The sequence below is a fragment of the Camelus dromedarius genome, chromosome 24 (genome assembly GCF_036321535.1).
Source record: "Camelus dromedarius isolate mCamDro1 chromosome 24, mCamDro1.pat, whole genome shotgun sequence".
NCBI lineage: Eukaryota > Metazoa > Chordata > Mammalia > Artiodactyla > Camelidae > Camelus > Camelus dromedarius.
The window spans coordinates 10,407,043-10,420,317 of NC_087459.1; the positions used below are offsets into that span (position 1 = coordinate 10,407,043).

The 13,275-nt window shown below is 53.8% G+C and overlaps 1 protein-coding gene across 3 annotated transcripts in view; it reads right to left on the minus strand.

Moving 5' to 3' along the window:
• CORO7 (coronin 7) overlaps positions 1-13,275 on the minus strand; it is a 54,755-nt gene that overhangs the window by 25,539 nt on the left and 15,941 nt on the right. For all 3 annotated transcript variants that reach the window (XM_031447751.2, XM_031447753.2, XM_064478405.1), the window contains 3 exons: positions 8,636-8,686; positions 2,915-3,001; positions 2,386-2,468 (listed from right to left, as the gene is read on the minus strand). In XM_031447751.2, the coding sequence (XP_031303611.1) occupies positions 2,386-2,468; positions 2,915-3,001; positions 8,636-8,686 (221 nt within the window). The remainder of the gene's footprint in view (positions 1-2,385; positions 2,469-2,914; positions 3,002-8,635; positions 8,687-13,275) is intronic.

Sequence of the window (13,275 nt, forward strand, 5' to 3'; positions counted from 1 at the left end):
GGGCCAGTGCCTCTGGCCAGAGGTAGACACCTCGGTATGAAGAAGCAGAGCCCGAGTCCCAGCCTCCACCCTGCACAGGCTTGCTGCTGGGGGACCTCAACAGAGGCTCAACTTCTCTGGCTTCAGCTGCCTCTTTGGTAACGTATGGAGAAAAATCCCCTTCTGCCTTCGATACTGCTGACCCTTCACCCAGCCCAGGAGCAGGGTACCTGAGACAGGTGGTGTTTCTGCATGTCCGAGGCACGAGCTGCTCCATCAGCCCAGGCCCTGCCGGTAACCCCTGCCTCCAAACTGCCCAGGGCCCAGCACACAGGAAGTGCAGAGAAGCCGTCTGTGGACCTGCCCCCTGAGCCCGGCCTTACAGAGAGGACCTGACGCCCTGCTCTTCCCATCCTGGCCCGTCTCCTCCTGGGGAGGTGCACTCCACAAACAACAGGGATGAGCTGGGGAGGCCATAGGTGGGAGCAGAGATGAAGGCCCCTGGGAGGGTGGGGCCCTGGGTCCTATCCTGGGAGAGGATAAGGAGGGCCATGTGTCTGACCCCCCCCCCCGCCCCCTCTAGCTCTTCCAAGAGCTCATACTGTTCTACCCAAATTGAGTTGGAAAATCTATAAAACAGAGAAGAAACTGAGAGGGTGTGGTGGAGACCCATACCATAGCCACAGCTGACACCCTGCACTTTCCACTTTCAGTCCAGTTCACACAGCAGTCCCCAGAACCCCAGGGGGCTCAAGAGGGGCTCTGCCTTCAGGAAGCCAGGGAGATCAGGGGATCCGCCACCTCTCAGGCCAGCCTAGAGGCTGGCATGCATCCCTGGCGTCCACCAGCTTTGTAGAGGGCTGGAGAGTCCCGGCTCCTCCGCCAAGGGCGTGGGCCCAGTGGGGCAACGGCCAGGACTGGGGGACGGAGGGGGCGGGACACTGGCCTGGCCGCCCATCTGGGAGTGATTTGAGAAATTCCAGGCCTCGCTGGCCCTGCGAAGCTATTCTTAACTGCTATAATTACAGGGTCAGCCTTGGCCAGTGGCACCATGGGGTCTGGGCATCATTAACTCCCCCAGGGGCCACGCTGGGGCTGGGCAGGGACTGCTCGTGAGGGGAGGGAGACCAACACAGACCAGGGGTGGAGCCTGGGAGGCAGGAAGTGGTGGGGTGAGGAGCACTTGATGGCTAGTGCCTGGGTCCCTTTTCCAGGCTGGGCCAGCTCCCTCTCTCTGCAGGGGGGGTGGCCTGTAAGGAAGGGGGCTATCTGGCCTGGTAGGGGAAGTGTGGAGGATGAGATACCAGTATAGCATAAGAGCTAGGGGATGGGTTGCTGGACATGAAGCCAGGAAGCCTGGGAACTCTGATTCCTCCAGCGCAGAGGGTCCTGGTAACATCCCCCTAAGTCCCCAGGGCCAAGAGCAGACAGAGGCCACCTACTGTGTGCTTTTAAGGAAGGTAGGGGATCTCAGCTTCACCTCCCTCATCTGCAAAATAGGCCTTTCCAGCTCCCCAGCCTCTCCCTGGGCTATGAGAGAGGATGGAAATGGAAGATCACTGCCGCCCTGACTGTTACCCTTCTCTGGGGGCTCTCAGCTGGGGTTGCCCTGGCAGGCGCTCTTACAACAGTCTTCCCTGCCCTGGACACGGCCCTCGCTGCTCCTGAAGCTTGGACAGGTCACTGAGCCCCCTGTGACTCAGCTTCCCTAGCTGTAAAACAGAAGAGGAAGGGGCTAGATGGATATCCAAGGACCCTGTCCTGGCCCTGACCTTCACAGGTTCCTGCCTGGGTACGGGTCTCAGCAAGGCACCCGAGAGTCACAGGTGAACAGGGACCAGGCCCCGCCTCTCTGGCCCCAGCCAGGGTGGTCCCCCAGGTGCCTGGGCTGTCCCTGCACAGAGCTGGCTCAAGCCAGGACCCCAAGGGCACCACCATAAACCCTCATGCACACACTTCCAGGATCACGGAAGGATGAGGTACATTTGTACCTCTAGGCTGCTTACACCGCCCTCACCTCAACCCATTCAGGACAACCAGGGAGAAGCACATGGCCTGGGTGGAGGAGGTCTCATAGAGGCTGCGGGTCCAAGGCCTGCTTCCATCTGCCACTGGAGCCTCCAAACCTACCAGCCCACCTGTCCCCACATCACCCTGCATCCACCCCACCATCACAGCCTCAGTTTTCTTGGTCCTCAGCTTGGTCCAAAATACAGCAAAATCATGTGCATCCCCACCCTGCCTGTCCCCAGCACCTGCTGAGTCTCAGTCCCCTCCCCAAATGCCAAAACACACCAGTACAAGCCCCTGGGCGGTAGCCTGCCCCACCACCAGCAGTGTGCATTCCTAGACACCATCTGGGCCCTTAACATCCTGCAGCCGTCCCAACATGCCAGACACTCCTACCTGGGAGAGGTGTCCAGGGTGAGCGAGGTGAGGGCACTAGAGAAGAGCCGGGTATCCCAGAGCTTCACTTCACGCTCACGCATCTGCAAGGAGGGGACAGAGAGAGGCTCAGAGGGGCCTGTCCTTCAGGCCGCAGGGCTCCCCAGGAATCCAGGGACTGAGGACACAGCCTGGCACAGGGGCACTTTCCCCAGAGCAGAGCTGGGAGAGCAGTCGGCAGGGGGGGTGGGGGTGAGTCATGCCAGGGAGGGAGAGCTTGGGTTTTCATGTCCTGCCCCTTTAAGAACCCTTAGGTGACAAGGGACAAGGGGCGGTTCCCTCCATGGACTCTGGTCCCTGGGGGGGGGCCCACCACAGTTCCCAGGGTCAGGCTTAGCTACTGCAAATGGAATCTGCCAGTTTTCAGCAGCCGTCGGTCCCCTGGGGCTCTGAGACCCGGCTGCACGCAGGGCCGTATATGGACAGGCCTGGAGCCGGCCTCACCCCGATCCTTAGTGCAGGGGCCCTGCTCATCTGGGAGGAGCCATACCTGGTTGAAGCCGGTGGACACAAGGTGCTCCTGGGTGCCCGTCCACACTAGCCGGCCATCCCTGCTGTTCTCATGGGCTTGTGTGCTCTGGAGGAGGCAAGAGATGGTGCTAAACCACAGAGGCCTCCTCGGGGGAGCCACCCACCTGAGAGCCCCACGGAGGATAGGAGGGGCCAGGTCAGTGCCCCCCAGAAGCCAAGGGGGAACAGCTCTGCACCCAGAGGGCCGACCTGGCCAGCCAGCTTGGGCTCAGTCTCCCTCCTCCCATAGGGCCTGTCTGGATGCCCTCCTCCCACAGTGACGGGGCTCAGGACGGTGGTGCGTCCTTGCCCCTGCAGGTGTCCTAGGGGAGGCAGTCGGCTGCCGGTCACTGTCCCCAGGGACCCCAGTACCCTCTTGCAACTTCATTTTCCTTGCTCGTGGCCCAGGCTGCCTGCTTCTTAGGGCTGTTGTGAGGATCGACTGAGACCACATGTGACAGGAGCAGGCCTGCCACAAAGCACCATGCAAATCGAGGGATTACAAGTATTACTGCTGCCTTCCAACGCTGCCAGGGGGCCCAGGAGAGGCACTGGTGCCAAACTTAGGGAACAGTCCCGGGGAGGGCAGAGAAGTGCCCCTCATCGCCCTCCTGCAGCGCTGGAGCTGCCAGCAGGAAGGCTTCCTGGGCCCTGGGGAGGAGAGGCGAGTTCACACTGCGGGCGGCCCTGTCCCCTGGGCCCAGGCAGCAGGGAGCCGAGGGGGCCAGAGGAAATGCAAACAGCTCCCTCCCAGTCACCCTGGCCCCTGGAGCCTGAGACGAAAGACCCTGTTACCAAAAATAGCTCACCCCAAACTGTGGCCAGCTTCCTCCAAGCTTCCCACGGTCTCCTTGGGAATGAATGAGGGAGGGGGGTGGCTGTGAAGAGCTGGCGCAGCGCCCCCGCCCCAGCCCATGGAGGCCGACCCCAGCGTGGGAGACCATCGGAAACGGCCCCGTGTGTCCTTCAAGGGGCTTTTCTCACTAGTCCCTTCCCACCCACTGCAGTCAGCACAGGAAGCCAGGGCTGGAGCCTGAGAACCCGGGCCTGACATCCCCGTCTCCACGCAAGAGGGGCTGTGGGGTCAAGGGCGAGGGTCAGCCCCGCCCCCGAAGCCCCAGAGTCAGTCAGAAGTGTCAGAAGGGCTCTTGCCCTCTCTTCGGTGTGCAAATGTCCCACGTGAGCAGCAGACCAGATGGCTCCTGCCACATCCCCACAGCATTCATGCACTCAATAGATGTGCAGGCCTCCCCCTGGCCAGGCGCTGTGCCAGGATCTGGAGGTAGGGCCTGACACACCCCTCTCAAACGGAGAGTCATCCGCTGGGTGAAGCGGGGCTGCTCATTCATTTGGTCTTTCGTGATATGAACATTTGAGCTACATACGACACGAGGCGCTGGGGACATGGTCAACGGCACAGAAAGGGATGCCAAACTCACAAAGCATGTGAGTTGAAAGGCAGATGTGAACCAAACAGAAATAACAATGTCACCAGGTTGTCACCAGTGGAGCTTAAGAGCTCAAGCTTTGGAGTCAGACCGCCTTGGTGAAGGCCCTGCCACTATCAGCCTCATACCAGGATGAGTTACGCAACATCCCTGTGCCTCAGTTTCCTGATCTGTACAAAGAGCACTATAATGGACCTGCTGTGGAGGCTGTGCCAGGGCTAGGTTTACACTGGCGAAGCACCCAGGGTTGTGTTTGGAACACGTCAACAGGCATTTTTTAAAGCATGGTAATGGGGTACAATAAGAGTATAATTGAGGGAAGTGATCTGAGGTAACATTCGAGTTAAGATGTGAAGGATTGACAGGCGTGAGCCAGCAGAGGGACCAGCACCTGTGAAGAGTAGGGGCCTCGGAGAGCAAAGAGGCCGGCAGAGCCAGCACTGGGGTCAAGGGAGAGGCGGAGGTGTCCAGGGCCTACAGGGCCTGCAGGCAGCGAAAGCATTTTCATCCAGAGGCACGGGCTGGGGATGGCACACTCCTTGGCCCACGCCTCCCACCTTTCTACTTCACACATGGAGAAACAGAGAAACCAGAGGCCCAGAGAGAGGAAGCCATCTTCCCCAAATTGCCCAGCAAGATAGCCACTGCCAACTGCCACTGTTCTATCTGCACAAGGGGAGCTGAGGCGAGGACAGGAGAGGAGACAGAGGCACAGCCAGAAGGCAGCAGAGCCTAGACCAGGAGGAGCCCAGGAAGCCAGCTGCCCCCAAGCACCATGTGTTTCCCAGCAGTCATCCCTGGAGGAGCCCTAGATGAGGTCCCACGGGGGAACCAGGCTGCTGGGCAGGGCGGTGTGGGCTGGTGTGTCCTGCTCACCCCACAGCTCTCCACCCTGGCCTTGGGTCTCGGAGGGCATGGCCCCAAGGAAGTGGAGACAAGGTCAGAGCATAGGCTGATCCCAGTGCACTCGCCATGGGCACACCTAGCTCATTCTACCCAGGGGTCACAGGAAGCCCTAGCAATGGGGGAGGGGTGGCCAAGGACCCCCTCCGACCACCCTTTGTCATTAGATCATTAGAGTGACTTTCATTTTCAAACAATGGCAAGCTGACCTCACTGGGACTTGGAAGGGAGGAGATCCCCGGATTCTCATCCTTCTGGGGCAAAGGGGAGGCTGCAGGCACCTTGACACCCTGTCACAGGAAGCGCTGGTGGTGATCCCCAAGCCTGCAGGCCAGGCCTTGGGGTCTCCCTCTCACAAGGAGCTGGGTATCCTGCTCAGTACCCCCACGTCTCCCCAACACCTGGCCCCAAGGAGGGAACAGGAGGGGCTGAGGCCAGGCAGAGCCTGCCCAGCACAGGGGCGCCAGGAACAGGCACATACCCGGCATTCCAGCCACGGTGCAGCCAAATCCCCCTCTTTGTTGCCACGGCAACACTTCCTGTGTGGGGCAGGAAGGCTGAAGGAGGGGCCCTGGGCTCCTTCCTCGGGTAAGAGGGGTGGTGAGGGGACCTTCCCCAGTGGTAAGACCCTTACCACTCATCCACACCCCTCCTAAGCCAGGCTCAGTTCTGGGCTCCAGATGCTGGCCCCTGCCAGGCCTGCCTGACACACGGGGTGTTCGGAAGGCATAGTTCCGCCTGCCCACGCCAGAGGCCCTCCAGCCCCCACTGGCCACCAGACAGGCGTCCAGAAGCCTCACTGTCCCTGGGTGCCCCCTTAGCTGTGGCTGCTACTTCTCAGGCACAGCCATGGCTGCAGGCTCAGGGGTGCCACTCCCACCGGGGCCCTGGCACAGCAAAGGGGCAGCAGAGAGGCCGGGGGCTCTGGAGTCCAATGGACTGAACCTACCTCTGCCACCCAGCCATGTGACCCTGGGGCAAAAATGACCAAAGGGCTGAGTTTATAGGACGGTCATGAGGGTGGAAGGAAGTCATGTGTGCTAAGGGCCTGGGACACAATAACCCAACATAAATGCAGCCTAAAAAGAAAGCAAGGGTGTGAACAGGAGGGAGCCACCCAAGCATCCCTTGCTGTGTGCTCAGGTCACCAGAGGCGGGGCCAAAAACAGCCAAGGGAGGAAGCCCCAGGCCCTCTGCCCAACCTCCAGGCTATGGGGACAGACCCCATCTAGTGGGGAAGGAGGATCTCAAGAGAAGGCACTCCCAGAAGGCCTCTCCCCTGATTTGGCCCCTGGGCTCACACCGACCCTGGCCGCCAGCAGCAGTTTTACTAATAGAAGCCAGGTGTGGGCCAGATGCCCTGGCGGAAGTGGGGGGCAGGGCCAGGCGGAGGGCAGCATTCCAGGCCCCGCTGCCCCCGCACCAGCAAGCGGAGCACAGGCACCGTCCCAGGAGTTGGGAGGGGGTGGGAGCCACCCACGCTCTTCCCAGGTCTCCTCAGCCCAGAAAACCCCTTCAGGGGGGCTCCCTCCAGAACCAGATCCTCTCCCTCCCTCTTCTCTGAACGTGGAGCCCCTTGGATGGCAGCCACTGCCGTCTCCACCTCAGCACCATCACTGTCCCTCTTGCTGGAGGAGGAGGAGGAGGAGGGGAGGAAGGAGGAAAAGGCTCAGGCTAGGGGAGCTGGCCTCAGGCAAGGCCAGGCTGGGGCAGGGATGGAGGTGCCAGGCGCTATGCCCTGGAGCCTGGGTAGGAAAGGGCCACCTGAGAAAGCTGGGGGAGGGGGCCTCAGTCTCCCTCCTCCAGCTGAGCCTGGGATCCCTCTTCCAGGCAAAGACTGGAGGAGGGCTGCAGAAGGCTACAGTGAAGCCCACTGCTCATACCTACACTGCCGTGAGGTTCAAACAGCTCCACCACCAGCCACAGGGCAACGGACCCAGAACCAGCCTCACCAGAAGCACGGCCAGGCTGGGGCTGAAACCACTTCTGCCGGGCTGGGTTCACCTGTCAGGATGGGCCTCCTGTTAGTTTCCAGCCAGAATTGGAACTGACCACACTGTCTTGGGCAAAAAGTTGCTGTTGGCTGGGTGAAGGGGCGCGTGTGTGTTTGTGTGTGTGCACGCACGCGCACGTGGGTAAGGGGGGGTGAGGCTCCCTGTCTCCTGGTTGGGTTTAGACTGGTGGATTACCCTCAACCCCAGGTGAGGAACAAGTCCTAGAAATAGAGATGGGGGCACCTGTGCGGGGCCTGGGGCATCTCTGGGGAGCTCTTCACCTGAGCTGGCAGCAGGGCCCTGAACTGAACTTCCTCAGAAAAGAAGGCTCCTCAGCTTCTAGAAAAAATTTTTTTAAATGTATATCTGGGTGGGAGGGTATAGCTCAGGTGGTAGAGCATATGCTTAGTATGCACAAGGTCTTGGGTTCAATCCCCAATGCCTTCTGTAAAAATAAATAAATAAACCTAATTACCCTCCCCCCCCAAAAAAACTAAATAAATAAATCACTCTTCAAAAAATCAATAAATAAATGTAAATCTGTTCATCTCACTGCTTGCTTATTAACTCTAATGGCTTCCCACAGCACAGGTGACAGGTCCCTTATTCGGGATCCTGGGACAAGCTTGTCCCACCCCAGGCCGTCCGCATCACTCAGGCCTCAGCTCCTCAGGGAAGCACTAAACCACTCCAGCAAGAGAAACCCCCTAGCAATGGTCCCGTGTCTGTCTTGTTCACCACAGAACATTCTGTGCTTGGCATCAAGCTGCTCTCAAATGAATGAACAATTCCCCGGGGGCTCCGTGCCTGTAGCGTGAACCCACCGCCTGGCCTCTCCACTTGAAGGGCCACATGCACCCCATGCACAGCCGCACACACAAACCAAACACACTCGGTGCCTGAGGCCCACAGTTCTGGCAGGGCCCCCAACACCAGCTGTGAGATTGGAGGGGTGCAGAAGGTGGGGGCCGTGCTTTCTTTGGCTCCTCCATAACTGGCCTCTGCTAACCGTACCAGGAAGAGTGGGTGGGGATGAGGGTCTCAAAGAAGGAGAGGAAGTTGGAATCTCAAATTAGCTTCCTGAAGCCACAGGATGCCTCCACTGAAGGCCTGTGGGCAGCCTGGCTGCACCCCACCCTGTGATCAAAGCTGGACCCTCCCAGGACCCAAGACACGCTTCCCAGAAAGAGCTTCCAGCAGTGGGAGCCACCTCCCAGGTGACCCCCCACGTCCCCGGCAGGCCTCGGCCAGGGGCACAGGGTATGGCAGAACCTGTGTACCAGTGGCGCCTGCCCCCACCCACACCTACTGGAGCCACTAGGGCCTCAACCCAGCCCTGCTGCCCACACAACTCACCTGGGAGACCTCAGGCTTAGCTCTGGGGTCAAAGATCCGCAGCTGCTTGTCCTGGAAAAGCAGAGAGGAGGAAACAGAGAGCACATTTAGGGCAGGGAGGGTATCTGGGGCCTGCCTGTCTCCCCCATCCCTAGGCACTAATGGTCCCACCTCCCTCCCCCAGTACATAGGGCAGGCAACACACACCAGGGTGATCCCTCCCCAGACCAGTTCCTCTTCTCACAGCAAAGGGCAGGCCCCCTTTCCTGCCCCAGTCACCCACACAGAGAACTCAGGGACAAGAGTTCACATTTCCTGAGCACCTACTAGGTGCTGGGCATGTAACACGCATGACCTTGCCCCATCTTTCCAACTACCTTATGAAGTGTGCTATCACCATGACCCCTTTGCAGATGGAGAAACTGAGGCTCAGAACCAAACTCTAGGTTACCAGCTGCTGTATGTGTGTCTGGGCCTGTGCTTGGCCCAGCCCAGAGAAGTTCATGGGACATCACTTCTACACTTAACTTTGCATCTCACCAGGATGGCAAGCTTACACATCCATCCATCACTCAGCACTCAATTACTGGTTCAGAACACCCGGGGGTGGGGTGGGGGTGGGAACAAACCAAAAAAAAAAAAAAAAAAAAAAAGGAAAAAACACCTCCCATAGCTGGTGTAAGAGCTTTATATCTGTGGAATAATCTGTGTGTGAGTGTACACAAAGGTACTTGAATAAAGAACTGGGGGAGGGAAGCACAATCTGTATCCATTGATGATTTATTGGCTTGGCCTCGATAAACTGTTAAGTGCTAAAAGGAAGATGCAGAATGACACAGCATGATGTGATTCTGCTGCGGTAAAAGCAAACAGAAATCCCCATCTGTCTGACCACATTCCTGTACGTTTTCCAAGTCTGCTGAACAAGGAGAAGGGTCTTGACCAGCCCGGGCCGTGTGTTAACGCTGGATACCAGGAGAGAGGCAGGTGAGGGGTGACCAGCTTTTCCTTTTCACACCTTAGCATGGCTCCATTTTGTTTCAATCAGCACAGATTCATAATTTCATATTTTGAAAAACAATGAACCAGCAATGAACAACTGGAACTTGACATTAAAAACAAAGTATCATTTACACTAGCACCCAAAAAACTGAAACACTTAGCTATAAACCCAACAAGAAACATGGATTTACATGGGGAATACCATAAAATTCTGAAGAAAGAAATAAAAAAAACCCTGAACAAATGGAGATATATTCCATGTTCATGGATAGGGAAACTCAATATTGTCAAGAGGTCCATTCTTCCCAACCTGTCCTAGAGATTCAATACGATCCCAATGAAAATCCCAACAAGTTATCTTATGGATATCGACAAACTGACTACGAAGTTTATATGGAGAAGCAGAAGGCTCAGAATGGTCAATGAAATATTAAAGAAGAAGAACAAAGCTGGAGGACTGATGCTTCCCAGCTATACTCCAAAGCCACAGTAACCAGGACGGTGTGATTGGCAAGAGGATAGACAAACAGATCAACGGAACAGAACAGAGAGCCCAGAGAGAGACCCCCCTTAACTACAGGCACCTGATCTTTAACAAAGGAGCAAAGGGAATTCGATGGAGCAAAGACAGGCTTTTCAACAAATGGTGCTGGAACTGGGCATCATCATGTAAAGGGATGAATCTAGACCTAGTCTTTACATCTCTCACAAATATCAACTAAAAATGGATCACAGACCTAAATGTAAAATATAAACCTTTATTATAAAACCTCTAGCAGACAGCACAGGAGAAAATCTAGGTAACCTTGGGTCTGGCAATGACTTTTTAGATACAACACCAAAAACATGACCTATGAAAGAAAAAACTGATAAGTTGGACTTTACTAAAATTATAAACTTCTGGTCTGCAAAAGAAAGTCTGGTCTGTTAAGAAAATAACAAGACATGCCACAGACTGGAAGAAAATATTTGCAAAGCACATATCTGAGAAAGCACTTATATCCAAAATATACAAAGAACACTTAAAACTCAAAAATAAAAAAACAAACAACCCAACTGAAAAATGGGCAAAAGACCAGAATGGATACCTCACCAAAAAAGATACATGGATGGAAAACAAACACATGAAAAGATGTTTAACATAATATACCATTAGAGAACTGTAAACAAAAACAGCAATGAGCTACCACTACACATGGATACGTTAAAAAGAACTGACAAATGCTGGTGAGGGTGTGGGGCAACAGGAACTCTCAACCATTGCTGGTGGGAATGCAAATGGTAAGGTCACTTTGGAAGACAGTCTGGTAGCTTCTTACAAAACCAAAAATCCTTTTACAATATGATCCAGCAACTGCGCTGTCAACTATTTACCCATATGAGTCAAAAATTTATATCCACGTAAATGTTTACAGTAGTTTTACCATAGTTGCACAGAACCGGAAGCAGCCATGATGGCAAACTCATACAATGGAATATTATTCAGTGATAAAAAGGACCCCAAACCATGAAACTCCTAGAAGAAAACACAGGGGGAAAAACTTCATGACACTGTATTTGCTAATGATTTCTTGGATACAACACTGAAAGTACAGGAAACAAAAGCAAAAATCGGCAAATGAGACTACATAAAACTTAACTTTCGTTCATCACAGGACACAATCAACATTGTAAAAAGACAACCTATAGAATGAGAAAATATTTTCATATCATCAATCTTATAAGAAGTAGACATCCAGAACATTATAAAGAACTCATATAACTCAGCAACAACAACAACAACAAAATCAAATAACTCAATTTAAAGATGAGCAAAAGACTTGAATAGACGTTTCTCAAAAGATACACAAACGGCCAACAAGCACGTGAAAAGATGTTTACTATCACTAATCATCAGAGAAATGCAAATCAAAATCACAGTAAGATATCACCTCACACTCAACAGGATGACTGCTATCAAAAAACCCAGAAAATAAGTGTTGGTGAGGATGTGTGAAGTTGGAACCCTTGTGCACTACTGATGGGAATGTAAAATGGTTTCGCTGCTATGGAAAATAGACTGGAAGTTCCTCAAAAAAATTAAAAATAGAATTACCATATGATCCAGTAATTCCATGTCTGTGTATAAACCCAAAAGAATTGAAAACAAGGTCACAAATATTTAAACACCCGTGTTCATAGCAGCATTATTCACAATAGCCCAAGAGGTAGAGGCCACCCAAGTGTCCACCGACAGAATGGATTAAAAAAAACATGGTATACATTCAGTGAAATACTATTCAGCCTGAAAAAGGAAATCCTGTCACATGCTACAACATGGATGAACCTTGAGGACATTATGCAAATGAAATGAGCCAGTTACAGAAGGACAAGCAGTGTACGATTTCACTTACATGAGGCATTTACAGCAGTCAAATTCCTAGATATGGAAAGGAGAATGATGACCAGGGGCTGGGGGAGAGGGCCCAGGGAAGTTGTTGCTTAATGAGCATAGTTTCAGTTCCGCAGATCCATTTCACCACTATGCAAATATACTTAATATTGGAACTATGTACTTAAAGTGGTTAAGATGGTAAATTTTGTGATATGTGTTTTTATATCACAAATTAAAAAAAAAATACTCATCAGTCCACAAAAAGAGAGGACCCATAAATGTCTGTTACTAAGTGAAGGAAGCCAGTCTGGAAAAGCTACATATTGTATGATTCCAATTATACGACATTCCAGTCGACATTTGAGAAAAGGCAAATCTTACAGAAACAGCAAAAAGATCCGTGGTTGCTGAGGGTTTGGGAAGAAGCAGGGATGAACGGTTGAAGCACAGGGCACTTTTAGGGTGGTGAAACTATCCTGTGTGATGCTGTAATGATGGATACTTGAAATCATGCATCTGTGGGAACCCACAGAACTCACATCAAGAGTGACCCCTAATGTAAACTGTGGGCTTCAGTTAATGCAGCAACGTTGGTTTAACTGTAACAAATGTAACCCACCCAGATGCCAGATGGAACGGGGATGGGGGTATGGAGATTCAGCACTATCTGCTCAATGTTTCTGCCCACCCTGCCTGGCTGCTTGGGATGCAGAAACTGTCTGCACCGAGTGCTGGTGTCTGTTACCCAGAGGTGGTCACAGGCAACTTCAGAGAGGAACGTGGACCTGAGTTAAGCCCAGGATAAGCCAAGCTTGCGCTGGGAAGGGAAAGACATTTAAGTGAGGATAAATAGCATGAGCAAAGATGTTGAGATGTGATGTGGAAGGAAGACAAGGGCAAATGGTGGGAATGGGCTGGAGGGGGGCAGTGGGCAAGTGCACAGCTGGACAAGAGAAGGGGGTCAGCCCGGAGAGGCCTCCCTTCATGCCAGGGTCACCCTGGAAATGCAGACCAGCTGCAGTTCACTGAGGACTTGCTATGTGCCAGGTGGGCTCCAGGCACAGCCCACGGATTAGCTCTGAAGCACCGTCCACTCCATAGCCTCGGGTTCAGGAAGAAGCTGTTTAGAGACAGACAGAGATCAGACAGACAAGGACAGTGAAGGATTCAGGACAGAGACAGGTAGAAAGAACAGTAAGAGAGAGAATGGAGGAAAACAGAGAGGGACAGAGAGAGATTGAGACAAAGACAGAACAAGAGACAACAGAGAGCGAGGACAGAGAGG